Below are 22,031 nucleotides of genomic sequence, written 5' to 3' on the forward strand. Positions count from 1 at the left end.
TTCTCAAAACTGAAATATTATTTTTTTGAAAAAAAAAAGCGGAAATATGGCATCACCGTGGTACACCCATAACCCATTCGACGAACGTCAATGTCATTGTAACTTTTTAGGTTATGTATTGTTGTTTTTATTTTTCTTTATGCACCGGTTACGATATTTAAATTATTTTTCTTTGTTTTTATTGTTAAATTAATAAATAAGTGCTCTGAATTACTTACGAGGGGTAACTGCGTTTTCATTTCATTTTATTATTTAGTGATGTTAATACAATATATTAGTTCGACCTTTAGTCACAATTACATAAATGAAGCATTATGTATATTTACATTTATAATCATAAAAACCTAAATATTTATAATAGCCTTGACTTGACCTTCACAGTTGCATAGTTATAACGAATCTGCGCATGCGACAGTTACTGGTTCTGTTTGAACCATGCATGTTTTATCATATAAAAGTCGGAAACAATACAATAACCATTGCCTACACCCCCCCAGTAGAGACCTAAGTCAAATTACTAAAAAACAGGCACTAGACCGACGTAGTTGTTTAAATGGTCCATCGAACATCCGATCCCAATTTCACGGGGGTCGGAATACAATAGTGACACGTGTGAAATTCAATTGTGTGTAGGGTGTCATTACACGCGTTAAGGGTGTCAGATGGGGCGGCGATAACAAATAAGTCAGATGAGCTCTTAATCTTATTACAGAAAGACTCTTTTTTTTTGTTCAATCAGTTCACGAAAATCTCTGATGTAAACGTTTCCCTTGGTTTTAAATTGGAGTGTCTTTGGCGCCATCTTGGTTATTAGAATAAAAGGATGTTGTTCAAGTATCCTCTGAGAGATGTCGCTACGGTTCCCCAGCCTTCTAGATGGCGACCTTAACCACAGGGCCATCTGTATGGGAATCTTGGAAACTATAAGGGGAATCTGCGTATCACCATTATGTTACAATAATGATGGATTCGAGAAATCAAAAGCCACATTAATTCCTTAGTTTGTATATTTTTAGGCATCAAGTGTAAAAATCTATACTCTACAGAAAAAAAAATTATAAAAAATAAACTGAAGCCCCTAAATATATATATTTTTGTTTAGAACAATAATCTGTAATACATTGTAACATGTAGTAAGAAATTGTGTATTTGACTTTTTTGTTTAATTTTATATAACAATATATTTAGAATACAAGCAAGCATTAAATAACAGTATATCTTTTTTAATAACATCACTCTCTCCTTAAATTATCTAGTCTCGCTTGAAGATCAGCATCCGCATCTGAGACCCCACCGTTACCACCTGAAACAAACATTAACTTAAGACCACTAAGACATTTTTCTGCTCATTTATTATCATTATATAAATAATAAAAAAGTAACACTTACCTGCAACTGCTGCTGCTGCAGCGGGTTGCTTACTGCCTGCCGGTAGTGCTCCAGCTGTCTGAGGCAAACCGGATAATGTATCGGTTAATTGAAGGCCTAGTTCATCCAGCACTTGATTTACGACTGCATCACTACAAAACAATTACATTATAATTAAAATTTATTGTCTTATGTGTGTCAAACCTTTCTTCTTCATCGTCATCCCCTTCCATAGCATCATCAATTGCATCATTCATAATTTCCTCTTTCATGTCCATGATTTCTGATTGTTTCTCAAACTCTTGCAATATCCTTTGGATTTGTGGAAGGTTTAATTGCCTGTTCATGCTTGCCATAGCTCTAGTGACTCCTACAAGTCAACGAGAGTATAATTTTAAAGACTTAATCAAGAAGTTAGATAAAATAAACTTGATCTCACTAACAAGTTACAACAATACCTTTCATTGCTTGCGCCATGGCATTTTGAGAGCGTAAAGTTTGAATTTTCAAAGAAACAGCCTGAATGTTGGCTTTCATGAGCATGAATTTCTTGACGTAGCGTCTGGTTCTTACCAAGTCTCTTGCCATAATTTTAACAGCATCCTGAAATAAACAACAGGTAACACATCCTAATAATAAGCCAATTATTGACATACTGATAGATAACACAAGAAATTCAGAAATGTAACAAATAACAAGATCAAACTCCCTAATTGGTACCATATAAAACTAATAGTATATAGAACATTAAATGCTTAAACAACTAAAACTTTGCTAAATATATCATATGATGCAGCTCTTTTCCAGGGAGATACCTGGAATGTAACAGTAGAATAGTAGCTAAAACTGAAAGGTTTGTGAATGCGGTTGAGTAATGAAAATCGTGAGTTTGCTCAATTTCAAAACTGAATGCTTGCAAGGCTTATACATTATGAATATTATTAAAGAACAGATAAGAAAATGCCATAATGTCATGCAGTATTGCCACCTTTATATTAATAGTTGATTTTAGAACCTGAATGTTGATATTAATATAGTTTAATACATTTCTGGTTTTGTATACAGTTTAGGGCACAGATATAGTCAAACGAGAACCTGTAATTTTCAAGTGGAGAACTAGGAATCTTAATTTGGATGCTTACCATTTGACCCTCTTTAGCCAGCTTCTTTATATCATTAATGACTTTTTTCTCTTGCTGTTCCATTTTTTGCTTTTCTCTGTCCAAGTCTCTCATGGCCTTGTTCAAGGCCCTTTGGTTTTTGCGAAGCATTTCTTCGGGTGTTAACTTTTTTCCAAATAGCCACTCCATTTTTATAATTTATTTATTTATCTAGGGGCAACACACTAGAAGTGCCGAGATTATTTTGTAAGTGCTCTATTTTACTACGAAGTTGCAGTTTTAATATTCTTATTGTTATTAGCTGAGCAGTAAAATTTATTACTAAATATGACTCATATTTTTATTATTTTTCTCTTGACAAAATGTTTATATTTTTATGAAATGTTAATGTCAAAACTGACATGACAGTGACGTGTGATGGCTGTCACTGCATTCGACCAATAGGGCACCAACAGAGTTGCCAATACCATCACACAAATTTATGGATATATCTATGAACATTCAAACTAACTGGTAATATTTTAAAATTTTAATACATATTAACCGATTCCAAGCGATCTATCGGTTTTAACCGCAGTTAAGCCCTTGGTTCACGCTTGATGTCCGCTTGGACGTGTTTGGTTGAAGTAACTTCGTAATTTGTCAGCTGTCACTATCATAATTTTGTTTGTTTTTAAATAATACCCCAGACGCCAGTAATAGTGTAATTAGTTCTTAAACATAAATATCAAAAAAGAAAACTTATTAGCTATAATAAATTTTGTGTCATTTTCAAAAAGGAAATAATTTGTTGTTTTTTTAATTTTTTCCCGCACTTATTTCAATATGTTTGACATTTGACGTTTAGAAAACAGCTCCGGACGTGAGTAATTACTGTTCCAAATTGATGACTTATAAAGGACTAATTGGTGACGTCACGTATCACTATAACCGCTTGGACGTGTTTGGTTAATACCATTTAGGAACGGTAATTACCGATAGACCGCTTGGAATCGGTTTTTTACAATAAACAATGATAAAATAATTAAAAGACCTCTCCAATGAAATATTTCATAGTGCCCCCCTGTCTTACTAACAAAAGTTTTGGCAACACTGTACTTATTCCAAGAGACCAATCAGAGATGCCTTCGCTTATGTCGTCATCGGTTGACAGATAAACGTCACCTCATGCAAATTCCCAATTGTCAAAGATAGTCAGCTGACTGTCTTGTGATAGATTTTCATCTTTTCCATAAATTTTAACATCGTCTTGTGAGTTTTGTGGGTGAGGTGATAAAGGTAACAAGTAAGTCGATTAATAAGTGAATCCATTTTCATTATAAGCATTCAACGGGTTAAAATTTTCACTTTAAAACCCCACTTGAGCTCGCTATTGATCTACGCTCTGCTTGGGTTGACTGCCATCGATTTAAAAGAAAAAAAAATCCAATTCTTAACTGTGAGGTAACGACTGTCGTATTATTACTACCTTTATCCCCCTAAGAGCAACCCTTTAATTAAATAATTGGTCAATTCATATTAGTTCATGTTTTCCATGTAGGCGTAGTCAATCTTATAGTGCGGGTCACAATTACACCAGTGCGGCAAACGATTTTCTATAGCTGGCTTATCGGCGGGGCACGTCAAGTGACTTTGCCGCTCGCTTAAACTTGTGGGCGCGACATTCGTATTTGATTCACGTGACTTTAACATTGGATATTATACTGCAGGGTAAAATTGGTATTTTGGAGTTTTTCTTTTAATTTTTAGAAACCGGACCTCAAAATGTCGAAACTACCTAAAATTGGAGATGAAGAAAGGGAGGGTGAATATGGATATGTCCATATGGTCTCAGGTCCAGGTAAATCGTGATTTTCTCCTTGAATTTTCAGGAATTTAAATAAACATTTCATTATAGTCGTTACTGCTGAAAAAATGAGCGGATCCGCGATGTACGAGTTGGTGAGGGTTGGTTACAATGAACTTGTCGGAGAAATTATCCGTTTGGAGGGTGACATGGCTACAATTCAAGTAAGTTTTCATTAGAACTACATATGGACACCCCAATACTATACTGTGTAATTAATTTTGATAAATTGGTCACAGGACTTTAAATGAGACATCATAATAATGTCAGGTCACATGATTGTTTGGTAACAATTAGACTTAATACAAATTATGTAAACTTTTAATATAAATGCAAGAGTTGATGCAGATTACATTTGATTTAACAATTCATATTATCACTGATGCAGTTCGTTCAGGGAATATAGCACTGAAGTTGTACTAATGTTTCGATAGGACATTACTAGCAAATAACTAATTGAGGTTCCTGGAATATTCACAGTAATTTTCTGTAAGAACAATATTTTCTTCAGGTATATGAAGAAACCTCAGGTGTAACAGTAGGTGACCCTGTTCTAAGAACCGGCAAACCTCTGTCAGTAGAGCTGGGACCCGGTATTATGGGTTCCATTTTTGATGGTATCCAACGTCCCTTAAAAGACATTAACGACTTGACCCAATCCATTTACATCCCCAAGGGTGTAAACGTGCCATGTCTATCCAGGACGGCCCAGTGGGAGTTCAACCCCGTCCACATCAAGGTAATACAAGTGAACATTCGATCGTCCGATATAGTTTCTTGATTGCCGAATGTTTTTTGCAGATGGGTTCTCATTTGACTGGAGGCGACATCTATGGTATGGTTCATGAAAACACTTTGGTGAAACACAAAATGATTTTGCCCCCAAAGGCAAAGGGTACTGTGACATATATCGCTGAGGCAGGCAACTATACGGTGGATGTAAGTGCCAAAAAGTTATTTTGGATTTTTTTTTTTGAAAAATGGTGAATTGAAGTCTGGTCAATTTAAATCGAGAATGTGTTTACAAATTTTTAAATGTGTAAGTTGAGTAGTTTTTGAGTTATGGGCAATATTCATGAAACAAAATAGTTCTAAAATAAAATAATTTTTTTTTCAAAATTTTGATTTTTTTTTGAAGAATGCTGAAATAAGTGTCCAATTAATTTGATTGGAGAATCTGTATACGAATTTTCAAATGTCTAAGTTCAGTAGTTTTTAAGTTACAGTTTTTGCAATTTTTATTAAAAAAATCATGTTGGTCCCCCTGAGGTACAGTGGCTTCTTTTTCAGCATATCATGCCTATATACAGTCCAGAGTCAGATATGGTATAATTCTTTGGGGGAATTCAGGGGACTCTGAAAGAGTTCTTATCTTGCAAAAAAGGTGCTTGAGAACTATATTTAATTTACCCTATCAGGAATCCTGTAAACCATATTTTATTAATCATAACATCCTAACATTTTATTGTATTTATATCTATGAATGTGTTTCATTTATCCTTGACAATAAAATCTTTTTTGAGAATCTGAAAGGGCAACATCCGCATAATACTAGGTTCAAAAACAATTTCAAGACTTGTAAACCAAATTTTACATTTGTTAAGAAAAATGTGGTACGTAGTATCTTAGATGTCTGGAATAAACTCCCAATAAACTTCAGAGAAAAATCAGATAAAGAAATAAAGAAAGATCTAAAAATATATCTGCAAGAAAAGGCCTTTTATTCTCTTCATGAGTATATGGCTGAAAATTTAAATGAAACTCTCATCTAGTATTGTGTATTAGTGCATGAGTTAATTTGTGAATGAATGTTATATTTTCTTGTTATTTAATTTTTGTGTACTCGCGTTTTGCCTTCTTATTTATATTTAAATTTAATATTTTGATAAATCATGACATGAATGGATGTATGAATGGATGTATGAATGGATAAGTGACTGAATGCTTTAAATTTTATAAATATTATAATTGTATACTTAATTAAGTTAGAATTTTTTTTTTACTGACAAAATCCACACCTCACATGAGTAATAAAAAAAGTCTATTGTTGTAACTACATGTTTTATGGATTTAATAAAGGATTTGATTGATATAGCATAGTATAAAATAGTTAATGCTTTATTTTAGCATTACTATACAAAAAAATGTTTATATATATTGCATCAAACTGTGAAATAGTACATAGTTAAATTTGATGATCTTAGGATGTGGTACTTGAGACCGAATTCGACGGAGAACGCACCAAATACACCATGTTGCAAGTGTGGCCCGTACGTCAGCCGAGACCTGTGAGCGAAAAATTGCCGGCCAACCACCCACTGCTCACTGGACAGCGTGTACTCGATTCACTTTTCCCGTAAGTACTTAACATCATAACACATATAATATTACACATTAATGTTATAGATCATTTATTTCAAGCATAAATCAGCTCATTCAATGTGACTCCAAACAGTTTTGGAATCATATTAACTCATTAAACAAAAGTCATGGCATTCCCTCAATCAAACATATTTGCTAACGACGTCTCTAGCGACTATCACTTTAATGAGATGTGTATCACTTTAATTTTACAATAAATAATTCTCTTGACATCTTATTTAATCAGTTTAAAGTTGCTGAGGTATTTGATTCTGTAAATGGCCTCAGTTGTGGACCCAATAATATTTCCTCAAAAGATGTGTTTATAGCTTAACAAAACCTTTGCATACCTTTTTTAATTTGTCACTTAGATTACAACCTTTTCCTGATAAATGGCGTGATAGCTTTATAACTCCTGTTTACAAGAATGGTGACAGAGATAATATAAAAAATTATAGACTTGTTGTTATGTTATCTGCCATTCCTAAACATTTTGAGTTCATACTCAATAAATACCTGGGTTTAGACAGGGTAAATCTACCTCTACAAATCTAACATTATATCATAACTAAATTGTTGAGGCCTTTGGGGATGGATATCAGGTGGATTCTATCTAGGCCTTTGACTCTGTCATTCACTCCTTAATTCAAATTTTGGTAACATCATAACTTATTTATTAATGATATTCATGGAATTTAAAATATTGCCTATTTTTATTATTTGCCGACGATATGAAACTAACTATACTTACAAATATCAAATTTATCTGATTGCCATAGAATTCAAAAGTATCTTAATTCACTGTACAAGTGGTCTCTATCTAATGGCTTGCATCTCAATAAAAATAAATGTATTGTAATCTTCTTTACTAAATTTAAAACTGTTATAGCTCTTGACTATCATATTCATTCAACAGTTTTTTTGAGGGTTGACAGAAGTTTGGGATTTGGCATTTATTCCCCACATTAATAACCTGTTAAATAAAGCCTCTCGCGTTCTTGGTTTCATTACAAATCTCGTGATTTTTCGGTTTCTACATTTAAAGTTCTGTATATTACTCTTGTTCGTAGTATTTTGTCCTACTCTTTTGTGGTATGGTCCACCTATTATTTAACCCACATTCATGTGCCAAATTTACCTATAACGGACGTTAGGTCGACGCTATATTTAATTTCACTTGAGAGTTATAGGACCAGGTGTGCTTCATTTTTTTTCTATAATCTTCTTAAACTTCTTTTTGTTGATTTTTAAGCAGTCCATATATAGAGCAACTAAATTTTATTTGAAATTCTGTTCAGTCCCGTTTGTACTCTTCAGATAATCTGTGGTGAATGTAATAATATAAAGACTTAAAATGCCAAGGGGTGTACATTTGTCACTGCATATAAAGGAAAAGATTATGGAAAAAATAAGTAGTGCAAGATCCCTTTATTAGGGCTTCTCGAGTTAATCAGCAGTTAGGACAGTTGTTTCAATATCGGTAAGCACTATAAAACGAAGACTTAAGGAAGCTGGTTACATGGCGGACAGAAATTCCGCAAAGCGGTCGTTTATCTCAAAGAAAAACAGAGAGTCTAGACTTCGATTCGCAAGAGAGCATCTTAACCGGACTTACCAAAAATGGAACAGTAGTATTTTCAGACGAAAGTCGATTTCAACTATTTAGATCCGATGGTATTTGCTGATTTAACCCTAAGTATGCGCGACCCACCGTAAAACACGGTGGTGGTGGCATTGGTGGGTTTGGTATAGGTCCATTGGTGAAAATTGAATGTGTGTTATGGATCGCTTTGTATACCAAAACATATTGGAAAGTCATATGCAACCATGGGCAGAAGACAACATGTGAAGAGAACAGGGAAAAAACGTGCAAAGTCAGTATTTTATAAAAACTAAGATAATACGTTTATGTGTTTCCTTTCAAAGAATATTTTCATATAAGCAATTAATACCGTCAAGAAACGCACTGTGTCACTGGATATTTGCAGTTTTTAAATAACTATGCAGGGAAAGAACGTGCAATGTCATCGCGATACTAGATAAAAACATGTTGGGTTGAGAAAATTATATTGTTTTTTTAAGCTCGTAGGTCAGTCTGCCGATTATTTTAACTGAGTGAACATGGCGAGTGACACTAGTGGTGACGAATTAGATAAAAAAATATGTGGACTATCTAAAAAACGTAAAATAACTGGTCGTATGTCTGATGTTTCAAAAAAAATACGCTTACAGAGTCATGAAGTAGAGCCAGACTGTCATTGCGATGTCATAAGCGATTTCAGTGCTTTGAAAAAGTTTTACCTAATGAACGGGCTAAAATTATTAAACATTTTAATGAGTTAGGTTCTTGGGACGAACAAAGTGTTTATCTGTGTGGCCTTATTCTTCTAAGTCCTGTTTTCCAACAAAGAAATCGTCGCCCAGAAGAAGAAAGTCACTTCCGGCAGGCTAGTTACTTTTATAAGGTAAGAGTGCTACGTAATGAAGGTCAGACAGTCGACATTCCAGTATGCCTTAAAGCATTTTGTTCACTTCATGGAATTACACGAAGAAGAGTTTAGACTATTCACACTTCACTTCTAGTCAAAGGAGTTGCTCCTAAGGACAACAGGGGGAAACAATCCTATAAACATCGTGCACTTAAAGAAGATATAAAAAACTGTGTTATTTCTCATATTCGTTCGTTTAAGGGTAGGTCTAGTCATTATAGCAATAAAAAGTCAAAGAAAATTTACTTACCTGAAGATTTGAACATTCGCAAAATGCACTCAATGTATAAATTAAAACATCCAGATAATTCTGTGTCTTACGAAACTTACAGAACTATTTTTTCGACTGATTTTAATATCAGTTTTGGATATCCCCGCTCTGACACCTGTTCCAAGTGCGATGAATTCAATGCTAGATTAAAGTCGCTAAATTTAAGGCTTACCCAAAACATCACTTTGGAAATAAAAGAGTTCCTAAATCGCAAAATAAGAAAGCTTACATTAGAGAAAGAACTTCATAAGAAAAAAACAGAAGCCTTTTATGCTAGGAAGAGACAAGCTCGACTTCAAAGTAGAAAATCAATAGAGATAGAAGCGGTGGCCATGGACTACCAAAAAAACTTACCAGTCCCGAACATAACGACTAATGACGTCTATTATAAGCGTCAATTATCTTTTTATTCTTTTAACATCCATAGACTTTCGGATGCTGCTTCAGTATTTTATACCTATTCAGAAGAAGTAGCTAAGAAGGGTTCTAATGAGGTATGTTCTTTTTTAGAAGATTATGTTACTCATCATCTTCCTAGTAGCGTTAAGATTTTAATAATTTTTTGCGACTCTTGTGGAGGACAAAATAAGAACTTTACAGTGTTTCGCTATTTGCACTACCTGGGCCACCAAAAAAAGAGGTTTCAAACTATCAAAGTTGTATTTCGGATTAGGGGCCACTCATTTATGGAGTGTGACAAAAATATGGGTATAATTAACTGCAAATCCAAGACCGAACTACCTTCAGACTGGGTTCGGGTTTTCAAGGAAGCTAGAGTTAAACCAACACCTTATAAAATAGAAGAAGTTAACGACAGCCTTATAAGAGACTGGAGTGCATTTTTGTCTCCTTTGTATGTAAAGAAGTGTCCGTTTTTGAGTCGACCAATAAGAGAGTTGGAACTCACTGTGAATCATCCAAGAATGATTCTTTATCGTGAAGCCTATAATGGATCTTGGACTACTTCCATCGTAACTAAACCAGTATCCAAACTCATACGAGGCCCACCTTTATCTGAAAAGGAGTTTCACTATCCACCACAAGCTTATAATGGTAAGTTTGTTTTGTAATTCCTGTAAATAATAGTGTTTTTGTTAATAAAATATTTTTTTAGGTAAAATTCCTATTTCAAGAGAAAAATACAAAGATCTACAGCAACTGAAAAAATTTTGTGACGAGAGCATCAAAATTAGTTATAAATAAAATATGCCTTTTCCAGCCTAAAGCCCAGATCTCAACCCCATTGAGAATGGTGGAATCAAATTGATAGGAGAATTCATAAAAAAAATCTATAAAATATGAACGAATTACATCAGGAAATTCAAAATATCTGGAAAGCAATTTTTCAGGACTATATTGATGGACTATTAAAATTAATTAAAAAAAAAGGTGTGAAGCAGTTATTAGAAATAAAGGATGCTATCAGATACTGAATAAATTAATTTAAAAGAAATAATTTAAATTTTTGCTGCTACTTTTGACCCATACAACTTAGATTTTTTTTAGTTTTTATATATACACCCTGTATATTGAAAATAAAAATTGTGATATAAATAAAGTTGTTTTTCTATTACATAAAAAGTAAGCAGACCTATTTTCAAAAAGGAGATAAAAAAAGAAAGAAACTAGATTTTTTAAAAAGTTGCTCTATATTTGAGCGTTAGTGTATGTAATTAGTAAAGGTTTTTCTGGGTTTAAGCGATGTTTGACTGACTTTGTTGAAAATCGGTAACTGTATATGTACATAGTTTTAAATGTTTTTTAATTGGATCACATTTATTCTCAATTTATTGGTTACATTGTCTTTAGAATCACGACACTTATTAATTTCTTATAAGTATGTTGTTTACAAATTGGGCAAATTTTGTTTAATTACTTAAGGAATATATATTTTTTTTACTGTTAATATATAAATAAATAATAAGGGGTTAAAACGATCGATTTTCATTGTAGCTGTGTGCAAGGAGGTACCACCGCCATCCCCGGCGCTTTCGGTTGCGGTAAAACCGTAATTTCACAGGCCTTGTCCAAATATTCCAACTCCGATGTCATCATTTATGTCGGTTGCGGTGAAAGAGGTAAGCAGAAGCAGAACTACATCACGGAAAGTTAGGTTAATGTTAAACGATTTTCAGGTAACGAAATGTCTGAGGTACTACGTGACTTTCCGGAACTAACGGTCGAAATCGACGGTGCCACCGAATCTATCATGAAACGTACCGCTTTGGTGGCCAACACCTCCAACATGCCCGTGGCCGCCCGTGAGGCCTCCATTTACACCGGAATCACTCTGTCCGAGTATTTCCGTGATATGGGTTACAACGTTTCGATGATGGCCGACTCCACCTCACGTTGGGCCGAAGCCTTAAGAGAAATTTCAGGTAAGAATTCAATGAGTTCAATAATTATACTTGGATATTTCGAGCAATATGTGCGATCTTGATCATATTATGATACCGATGAAAGATTAAATTAGCTGTAGAAACAGAAAATAAAAATAAACTCAAAAAAAAAGTCTTGGAAATTGCGTTAATTTTTTTAATTTTAAAAGTATAAAGCTTAAAATTTTTAATTAATGAATGTAGGCTTTGGGTTTAAATAATTACAAATTGTGCCTTAGTATCAAGAGGGAGGAAATGTCCATTAATCCGAATAAAATAATAATAGTGCCATTCACCAGAAAAAGGAATATGTATGGGCGAACTTAAATCGCCATTCTTTCATTTCATTTATTTCAATATACGGCAGAGCCAGTTTACAAAAACAAAATAGATAATACAAAATACTAGACAATATAGCAATATAAATACAATACTAGAATTACAAAAAAAAAATATATATACCAAGATAAAACCTCTGAAAAAACAGTCATCAACAGGGCTAAAAACTTAGCACTATCCAAGGAATGTAGGTTAAAGTGTAAGATTATTTATTTTTGATTTGAATGACCGTAAGCCGCCGGGATTAGAATAATGCCGTCTGACTTCAAGATTAGGGATATTAAATTGGACACTGATAGCATTATAGCCGATGTAATAATTACGAAAAATATTAACTTCAGCTCTATAAGCAAGGGATCTTAAGAATCTTCTTTGTACAGCCTCAAGGTGTTCAATATGAGAATCATAATAAGGGGACCAAATTACAGACGCATATCACTATTTCTAGTAATAAAACCAAGACTACGCATACTCCTGTTAATAATATCCAAAATTAGTGGCAAAAAAGTTAGCTTGGTATCAAAAAGAACACCTAAACCTTTAACTGTATCAACTGACTTGAGTTCGTTATTGTTGATTGTGTATTGATAATTAATAATTTTATTAGAACGACCAAACGAAATACATACACACTTCTTTACATTCAGTTCCAGACTATTGCTATTACACCACTCAGCAACACTATTTAAATCCAATTGAAGTAGCTCAGCATCAAGATATGACTCAATGGCTTTATACAGTTTAAAATCATCAGCAAAAGCAAGATGTTTTGAATGAACAATTACATCACTCAAATCTTTTATGAACAAGTTAAAAAAGACCGGTTTAATATGCGAACCTTGAGGCACGCCTGAAGATACTTCAATACCATTAGAAATATAATTACTTATCCTGTGTGCGACCAGTCAAAAAACTGTGACAAAACTGGATCAAAGTCCTACCAAGACCCATAGCCCCAAACTTCTGAACCAGATGTTCATGACCAACCCTATCAAAGGCCTTCGAGAAGTCTGTGTACACACTATCGACCTGTACAGACCTCTCAAAAGCACCAATCAAATCATACTGGTAAGTCACAGTAGATCTACCCTGACAACAACCATGCTGATGATCACTAAGCAGTCGCCTACAATGCCACGAAAATCGCACAGAAAACAACCTGTCAAACAGTTTAGGAACTACAGACTAAATACACACACCTCTATAGTTACAAATATCAGTTCTATCCCCATTTTTATGAATTGGCGTTAAAAAGCTTACCTTCCAATAATCAGGAAATTTGCCTGATGTCAAGCAAAGATTGAAAAGGTGATGCAGAGGCTTACTCAGAGTGCACACACAGTTTTTAAGAAAAACAGATGGGATACCATCAGGGCCAAAATATTGTTTGTTTGGAAGGCGTAAGATTTCATCAAATATGTCCAATAAAGAAAAAGAGATGCGATTTAAATCCAGACGTTAATCAAATTTATAGTCAGGAGCCAAACTTGGACAGGTTGCCTGTATGTAGTTTCAAAATACCTAGCAAATAAGTTTACAATATCTTGACCATTACCAGCAACCTCGGCTTCCATATGCATGCTATTGGGGTATGAATCAGACCTACGTAATCTATTGATGTGTTTTCAAAATGAAGAAGGATCATGAGAAATTTCAGTATTTAATCTTTCAATATATGACCTAAAACATTCATCACGAAGAGCTTTACATTTATTCCTCAAATTTGAAAAATTAAATTCTTGAGAGGGGAAACCATCCAATTTGCAAAGGAGGTGAAATATCTTGGTATAACCTTAGATAGGAAGCTTAATTGGAACTCGCATCTTGGGAAAACAATCAAGAAGGCAAAACTGTCCCCATAGTCGCAGGATATGCGGCAAAACATGGGGAATGAACTCAAAACAGATGCAATGGTTATACACCCAGATCATCAGACCTACGGTTCATGCAACCATGCAAAGGCTTTCATACCAGACGTAATAAGTAAGGTAACAGATACCATAAGGGAACTCAACAAGAAGCACTTAAAACTCCTAAAGGGAATGTATACCGGCCACTGTAGACTGTGTCACCGTAGATGTCCAGCACTAGAGAGAATCAGGCAGGTCATCTTCGGCAATGCCTTACCTAATACGGAAAACATTAAGAATGCTTCTCCCAGTCAAATTATCGAAGTCTTAAAGAGGGCGGACTTGATTGGGGAAGTATAAACAACTAGGAGTGAGCCACAGTAGCAGTGGAGGGATACAAGAAGCCCCACTCAGAACAAACCTAACCTAACCTAGTATATTTTATTGTACTACTTAAGAATAATATTCGATAATAAGTTATACGTAATTGGGATAGGCGACCCGCTAAGAGTGTATAAATTTTCATGCAAGATTAGTGCTAAAGTATGGATTCATATCTTCAAAACTTTTAGGTTGAAAAAGTGGATACAAAAGTTTTCGTGGCAATATTAGCATAATATGAAAAAATATTGATAATTTTTACATGTTTATAAGAGCCATTGACGTCGAAATTGACATAATCGTACTTACGGGAACACGTATTCAAGAAAGCATAACAAACACACCCTTTAACCTGGAAAATAATGATTTGCTGTGCAACCGAAATGACGGCGTTATTATTTGCGTTCAATCCACAATGGATTATCGTCTTTTCATTATGTGCAATTGTGCCTCTTGGGAACATTAACGGACCAGAAATAATTATAAATAATAAAAACAAGATCTGTCTTACAGCTATTTATCAGTAACAGTAAATGAAAATGATTTTAATCAGAGCTTACATTTAATTAGCAAAAAGAAAAGAAATTCCCACATATTAGTTGCGGATATTAATAAACATTTTTTTAATGACTTTCATTATGCTGAAGAATACCAGAATCTTCTTCTTTAAATTTCGTTCTTTATGTAATAAACCTTAATCCATTATTTAATTTGACAGGTTTAATTTAAGATTCGAGCCTAATTTTCTTTTCTTTTCAAAGTTTTTGCAGCATTTTTACTGGCATTTCTGTAGAATTAAACTAACATATTTTAAAAACAGTGCCTTAAATCAAAATTTTGCAAGAGTAACTTTTTTTTCCAAATTAAATGGAGAATCTAACAGTTGACTTCTTATAAAAAAATATTTTATCGCCTTGCAGATTTGAGACAAAAAAGAACCAAGTCTCTTCAGATGTTACGGCACTGGCAATTTTTAAAAAAAAATGGCTTCATCAGTAATTGGCAATTCACTACAATAACCTGCATGCAACATTTAATTAAAATTGAGCTGGTAGTTTAAAAGTTTTATTATTATTATTATTTTTATTACATGAAAATTCTTTTTTTAGGTCGTTTGGCTGAAATGCCCGCCGATTCCGGTTATCCCGCTTACTTGGGAGCACGTTTGGCCTCGTTCTACGAACGTGCCGGTCGCGTTAAGTGTTTAGGTAATCCGGACAGAGAGGGCTCCGTATCCATCGTAGGCGCAGTATCGCCACCTGGTGGTGACTTCTCAGATCCCGTCACTTCCGCCACTTTGGGTATCGTACAGGTACGGAATCGTTTGAACATATTATACGATTGTTTCAAGTATGATTCTCGCTCTAGGTGTTCTGGGGTTTGGACAAAAAATTGGCCCAACGTAAGCATTTCCCTTCGGTCAACTGGCTGATTTCTTATTCCAAATATATGCGCGCCCTGGACGATTTCTACGACAAGAACTTCCCGGAGTTTGTGGCTTTGAGGACGAAAGTTAAGGAAATCTTACAGGTTAGCCGACAGTGCTAGAGTTCAATCAGTTTTTTTTTGTATAACTCATTTTGGCCCTTTTAGGAAGAGGAAGATTTGTCCGAAATTGTACAGCTGGTAGGTAAGGCCTCCCTGGCCGAAGGCGATAAGATCACTCTCGAGGTTGCCAAATTGCTTAAGGAAGATTTCTTGCAACAGAACTCCTATTCTGCTTACGATAGGTTCTGTCCCTTTTATAAAACAGTTGGTAAGTCACTAATTAAAACATTCTAAGTAATTTTTGGGCTTTTGTTGTAAGAAAATCGTTTGTAGTTCAGGACTTTAAATGCCTGAAAAGAAACGGCCTGGACTGCCTGGAAAAATCAAATTAAAAATTCTTTTTTTCTAGGCATGTTAAAGAACATGATCGGTCTGTACGATATGGCCAGACACGCTGTCGAAAGTACGGCCCAATCGGAGAACAAAATCACTTGGGCCGTAATTAGGGATTCGATGAGTAACATCTTGTACCAGCTGAGCAGTATGAAGTTCAAAGATCCGGTCAAAGATGGCGAGGCTAAAATCAAGGCCGACTACGATCAACTGTACGAGGACATCCAGCAGGCGTTCAGGAATTTGGAAGATTAAAACGGTTCAAGTTAGAATTAAGTCTCCTCCTCCTCCTCACTGTCTTGGTTTATTAATTATTGAGAAAATGGTTGAACCACCAAAATTTCACGATATTATTGTACAATAATAATTGTTGTAGCCATCTTAGTAGGTTTCTATGTTATAATGTTAATATATAGTTATACAGCAGAGGTGAGGGTAGAACTACTACATACATTAATCTTTACGATTCCCTTCATTCCATTTATGTTTAAGAAACTTTTTATTTTATTGTACAAACGGTGCTTTATAACTTTTATTCCAGTATTATCAGTTTCACTTTTACTCGTCAACCAAAATATAATAATTACATACACAACTTACTGTATATTGTACATCGGTTTTATGTTTTACCATTTTTATTTTTCAAATTGTATAAATGTATAATGCGTAAAAATCTATTATTTTATTTTAGATAGTTAAGTGTAGTGCAATTTATTGTTCTATTTTGAACAAGAATAAAGGCATTATTGTTCCATGTTAGTTAGATTTTTTTTTTTGGTTTTTTCCGCTTAATAACCGTGATGCCGTGCTAAATCAGTAATTTATTTAGGTTACATAACACGTCTTCAAATTTTGGACGACTGGTGATGACAAAAAATGTGTAAAATCTTTTTTTTTTCAGGAAAATCAACTTTTACTTTTGTTTGATGACATGTTCCATAATCAATAAACTAACTTTTATGCATCAATAAAAAATCCTATAAATCAATAGTTTTTGGGGAAAATCATAATTTGTCTTTCTGCCAAACAAAGTAATTTCCAAAAAACCTTATCATTTCTTTACTATTAGAGATATAGTTAGAAAAGTTTATAAAGAACCGGTGACATCAACAGGCGGCAAAATCCGCGCATCTCGTTATACTATCGATCGGGTCAGATGACTATGTCGATGTCTGAAGACAGTGGAGGCGGCACACTTGTTGAAATTATTAATATTTATTTGTACTAGAGTTTAAATAGCCCTAGATTTTTAGTAGGTATAGCTAGCGATATTATAAGTGCGTTTGATTTAGTTGAAATACCAACTAAGAATGCATATATTTGATTTAATTGCTCCGAGATTCGTTTAAAAAAATGTAGATAAATTAAAATTATATTTTTTAGCATTGTGATGTGCCCATAAAAAATCTAATAAAAAATAGTTTTACTTACAGGAGGATGCAGTTCGCTAATTATTTTTAAAACAGGACTTCAAATAGGTAGCTGAAAATTATTCTTTATTCGCATTTTTTTTTAAGGATTAGGTATTTTAAACGACTTGTGTAAAGAAACAAATTGGTATAAGCTTATAAGTTTTATTTCATTATTTTACATATTATATATTTTTATTCACTATCAGATGGTGTATTACAACCTAAATCAGATTCATCCGATGAAGACCACTCAATCTCTTCATCAGATGAGCCTTTATTTACTGTAAATTTTAAAGAATCCAATGCTTCATCAAAAAGGTGATGACTTTTGAAATATTGTTTTTCTATGTTGTCTATATGGTTGCAAATATTTATCCACTCATCATTCGAAATTTCTGCCTTGTCAAAGTTTTGACATCCGCCAATTTAAATGTGGAATTTCTGGTTGCTACCCAGTTGCCGTAACAGTTGCCCAAATTTTTTCTATCGGATTAAGCTCTGGGTGGTATATGGAGGCAAACGTAACATAATATGTCCATGCTTTTCCATGAGGTCTTCCAACTTGGTTTTTACAGGATACTTTTTTTATTTTCTGACACTATTTCATATAACTCTGTCTTGGGGAGTTTTGCATCAAATGTAAAATTACGTTCCTTGAGTCAGTCAACTATTTCCTGCTTTTTACTTCCAGATGTAACATTCTTGACTACAGGCACATTGTGATAAGCTGCATTGTCTAATACTAGGACGGAATTTTACTTAGAATTCTTAGTAAATTTACTAAGAATTCTAATTAATTAGGAATACTTAGTAAATTTGGAATTAACCGAAATAATCTCTCTCCCTTGGCTGTGAATTATTTGTCCCTGTTTGTCTACTTTCTTAGGTGACATCTAAAAAAAAATTAGAAAGTAAAAAAATTAATATACACATGCACACTCTAGGCTGTACATATATACCTACAAGTTAAATACCTATTATTTTGTCACTTAAAATCAAAGTATATTTTAAATAATATAATTTTTAACAGTAATTAATTTTCATTTATTTTTTTAAATTATTAGACAATTGAATATTTTAAACCAATTTTACTTACCTTTTAGAATAAAAATCGGATAGTCTAACGAAAAAAACTATCGTCTATTTCACTATTATACTTAAAAAAAACAGATTTTAAATGCCTTATAACACGATTAACTCACTTCCCGTACGAGACGACACTGAGTAGGCCTTCAGGCTACGTCATAGGCTTTAAATCCCCGGCAGGTACAAAGAAACGAAGTACGGCGGCTGCTTTGTTCTTGCGGTTTCTTTAATAAGAAGCGAGAGAAAATATATTGCGGTCGTCTTTTCTCTCTGCCACCGGATTTTCTATCGATTTTGTGTTGAAAAATGGGTTTGTGCGCATATTGAGCAGCCGGTTCTTTATAAACTTTTCTACCTATAGAACCGTAATTTAAGACTGGCACACTCGTTAGTTGATGAATTATTAACTTTAATGCATCAATAAATAAATTTGAGGAATCGATAGTTTCTGGCAAAAACCACAATTTGTGTTATCTTGTTTGTCAATTGTTATGTTTCAAGTGATTTTCAAAAAACTTCATAATTTCTTAACATAAAATTCAAAGACTGTCACCGTCCCTTAAATAAATATAAATTTCATTTCAACTGCCTGGAATTGAAAAAAAAATCTTTTAATTGCTTGGAAATTGTATATCATAATTCCCAAGTACCAGCAGAAATTAAAAAAACGTATTCAACTACCTGAAAGAAACATGTTTGGCCTATAATACACACAAATTGATTTCAACTATTTGAAACTTCCACCTGGAAGAAATGTAACTTAAATTATCTGGAAGAATCACACTGGACTACGATATTGTGGAATAACCACGAATTAATCTCGACTCCCTGAAAGAAATAAAAAATGGCTGCAACTACCCGGAAGAAACATATTTGACTTATACACAAATTAATTTCAACTATTTGGAAGTTTCATCTGGACGAAATATAATTTGTATAATATAATAATAATAATAATAAAGCGCTTTTATTTAGCAAATACATAGTTTTGCCTTCGAAGGCGAAGATTAGCTAAAAGCTACTCTTAACCTTCTTAAATTACACAAAATAAACAAACATAAATCAGTAGAAAATAAAACAATATTCATTTAACAGAAATAAGAAAATCTTTTGATTTACCTAAATGATTCCTGTAGAAACAGGTTCTTGAAATGTTTTTTAAAAACATACAGGCCATAAAATCAGGCCTAAAGACGTTCACAAATTTGACTGCGTTGTAAGTGAATGATCGTTCAAAGAGAGCCATTGAGTGATGGGGCATAGTCAGAGTGTTATGCCTAATATTTCGAGCATGTACATGATTTCTAGGTATAAGTTTCTCAAATAAATATATCGGAGCTTTGGACTTATAAAGGCGATATACTAAGGTGCAGTACAAAAACTTATATAGATAAGCTATTTTTAACCACCCCAAATCATACATGCCTTGGGACACATGATCAAACTTTCCTAGGTCAAAGATAAGTCTACAGCAGGTATTTTGCACACGTTGTAACCGATATTGTGTCTGCTGGTCCAAGCACGGAAAGAAAACTATCAGACAATATTGGATAATTGACATAACAAAAGTTTCGGCAAGTTTTTTCCTAGTCTTGAAGTTTAATATTGACTTATTAGCATAAAGCATACGCAAACGCAAATAGCTCTTTTGAAGAATAGTACTAACATGCTCTCTGAATCTAAGAGAGGCATCTAACGTGAGACCTAAAACTTTTATACTCTCAGAAAAAGTAATTAATGTATTATTTAATTTAATTTTTATAGTTGAAGTTATAATTCTACGAGACTTTTTATTAGTAAATAGCAACATCTTCGTTTTATTAGGATTTATGATTAAGTTATGTTCCTTTGAGTAATTCGATATTAGGCCGAGTTCAGTGCTTATATTGTTGCCTATCTCTTCATATTCATTGGAATCAAAGTAGTGAATCAGCTGTGTGTCGTCAGCATATTGGTAAATTTCAGGTGTACTGACAATATTAGGCAAGTCTGACGTGTAAATTAAAAATAAACGTGGACCAAGTATTGACCCTTGCGGCACTGATACCACATGCTTAGGATCCGAAAAGCTATCCTGCAGTCGCACCTTTTGAGTTCGATTCCAGAGATAACTTTTCAAAAAAGATAAGACAATGTTATTACACCTTTGAAAAATTTAGCTTAGCAACAAATAAATCGTGATCTATAACATCAAAGCCTTTTGAGTAATCAAGGGCCACCATAACAGCTGAAAGTTTCTTGTCAAGAGCTCGTATTATATTGTCGGTGATGTTTAAAAGGGCGCTTGCTGTGCTATGGCTGGCTCTAAATCCGGATTGTTGAGAGGGAATGATATTATTATTAATGAAGTAATCAATAAGCTGTAAATAAACCACCCGTTCTAGAACCTTGGATATAACATTTAATAAGCTTATGGGGCGTAAGTCTTGCAAGCACTGAGGATTTAATATTTTAGGAAAAGGCAAAACAATTGATTCCCGCCAAGCTCTTGGAAAATAGCCTGTTAGCAAGCAACTATTTATAATATTGGTAATGTGACTTAAAATATTCGGTAAGCACAGCTGTAGCATTTGTTTAGTGACATTGTCTGAGCCCGCAGCATTGGATTTAATATTTTGTATTGTTTTAAAAACAGTGTCTTGATCTACCAGAGAAAACTGAAAAATGTTATTTGTATATTTTTGATTGGTATAAAAGCTAATTCTGTCAAGACAGTTATCAGACTTATTGAAAATGCTTATAAAGTAATCATTTATTAAATTGGGGTTATTTAAAATAGATGGTAGATCATTATTGTCTGTTGCAGTTTTAATGTTTAAGTTGTACAAACCACGCCAAATTTTTTTACCAGATTTTTCACTTTGTAAGCTATTTAGATATGCAGTCTTTTCTTTTCTAATAGAGGCAAGTGCAAAATTTCTGCACTCCTTATAACGATTCCAATTTTGTGGACTTTTGTGTTGTTTGTACTTAGTTAATGCATTGTTTTTTTCTTTTATAATTAACTTGAGATTATCAGTTAGCCAAGGTGCAGCCTTTTTACTGATTCTAACATATTTATAAGGTGCATGAATGTTAAATAAAATATTAATATTTTGTTCTTAAAAGTGTACTTTTGCATTTATATCATTTAAATGAAAAATATGGTCCCAATTTATTTGAGTTAAATCCGTTTTAAATTCATCTAAGTCAAAACTTTTTAAATCGCGTATTTTAATAACTTTTTGTTTAACTTTTTTAATGAG

The 22,031-nt window shown here is 33.6% G+C and overlaps 2 protein-coding genes across 2 annotated transcripts; one reads left to right on the forward strand and one right to left on the reverse strand.

Annotated features, from left to right (window-relative positions):
- Positions 1–989: 989 nt before the first annotated feature.
- Positions 990–2,873, reverse strand: LOC126749492 (charged multivesicular body protein 2a-like). The gene is made up of 5 exons (XM_050459186.1): positions 2,511–2,873; positions 1,827–1,971; positions 1,573–1,738; positions 1,390–1,520; positions 990–1,303 (listed from the first exon to the last, which is right to left on the reverse strand). The coding sequence occupies exons 1-5, from the start codon at positions 2,676–2,678 to the stop codon at positions 1,233–1,235; spliced, it is 681 nt and encodes a 226-aa protein (XP_050315143.1). The 5' UTR covers positions 2,679–2,873; the 3' UTR covers positions 990–1,232.
- Positions 2,874–3,636: 763 nt separating this feature from the next.
- Positions 3,637–17,047, forward strand: LOC126749494 (V-type proton ATPase catalytic subunit A). Its single transcript, XM_050459188.1, has 12 exons — positions 3,637–3,774; positions 4,239–4,329; positions 4,387–4,499; positions 4,847–5,074; positions 5,137–5,274; positions 6,540–6,691; positions 11,410–11,534; positions 11,592–11,837; positions 15,517–15,719; positions 15,776–15,937; positions 16,001–16,163; positions 16,305–17,047. Exons 2-12 carry the CDS (start codon positions 4,254–4,256, stop codon positions 16,541–16,543), a joined length of 1,845 nt encoding a protein of 614 aa, XP_050315145.1. The 5' UTR covers positions 3,637–3,774; positions 4,239–4,253; the 3' UTR covers positions 16,544–17,047.
- Positions 17,048–22,031: the final 4,984 nt, after the last annotated feature.

This window comes from Anthonomus grandis, unplaced genomic scaffold, assembly GCF_022605725.1.
Source record: "Anthonomus grandis grandis unplaced genomic scaffold, icAntGran1.3 ctg00000121.1___fragment_1, whole genome shotgun sequence".
NCBI classification, from domain to species: Eukaryota; Metazoa; Arthropoda; class Insecta; order Coleoptera; family Curculionidae; genus Anthonomus; species Anthonomus grandis.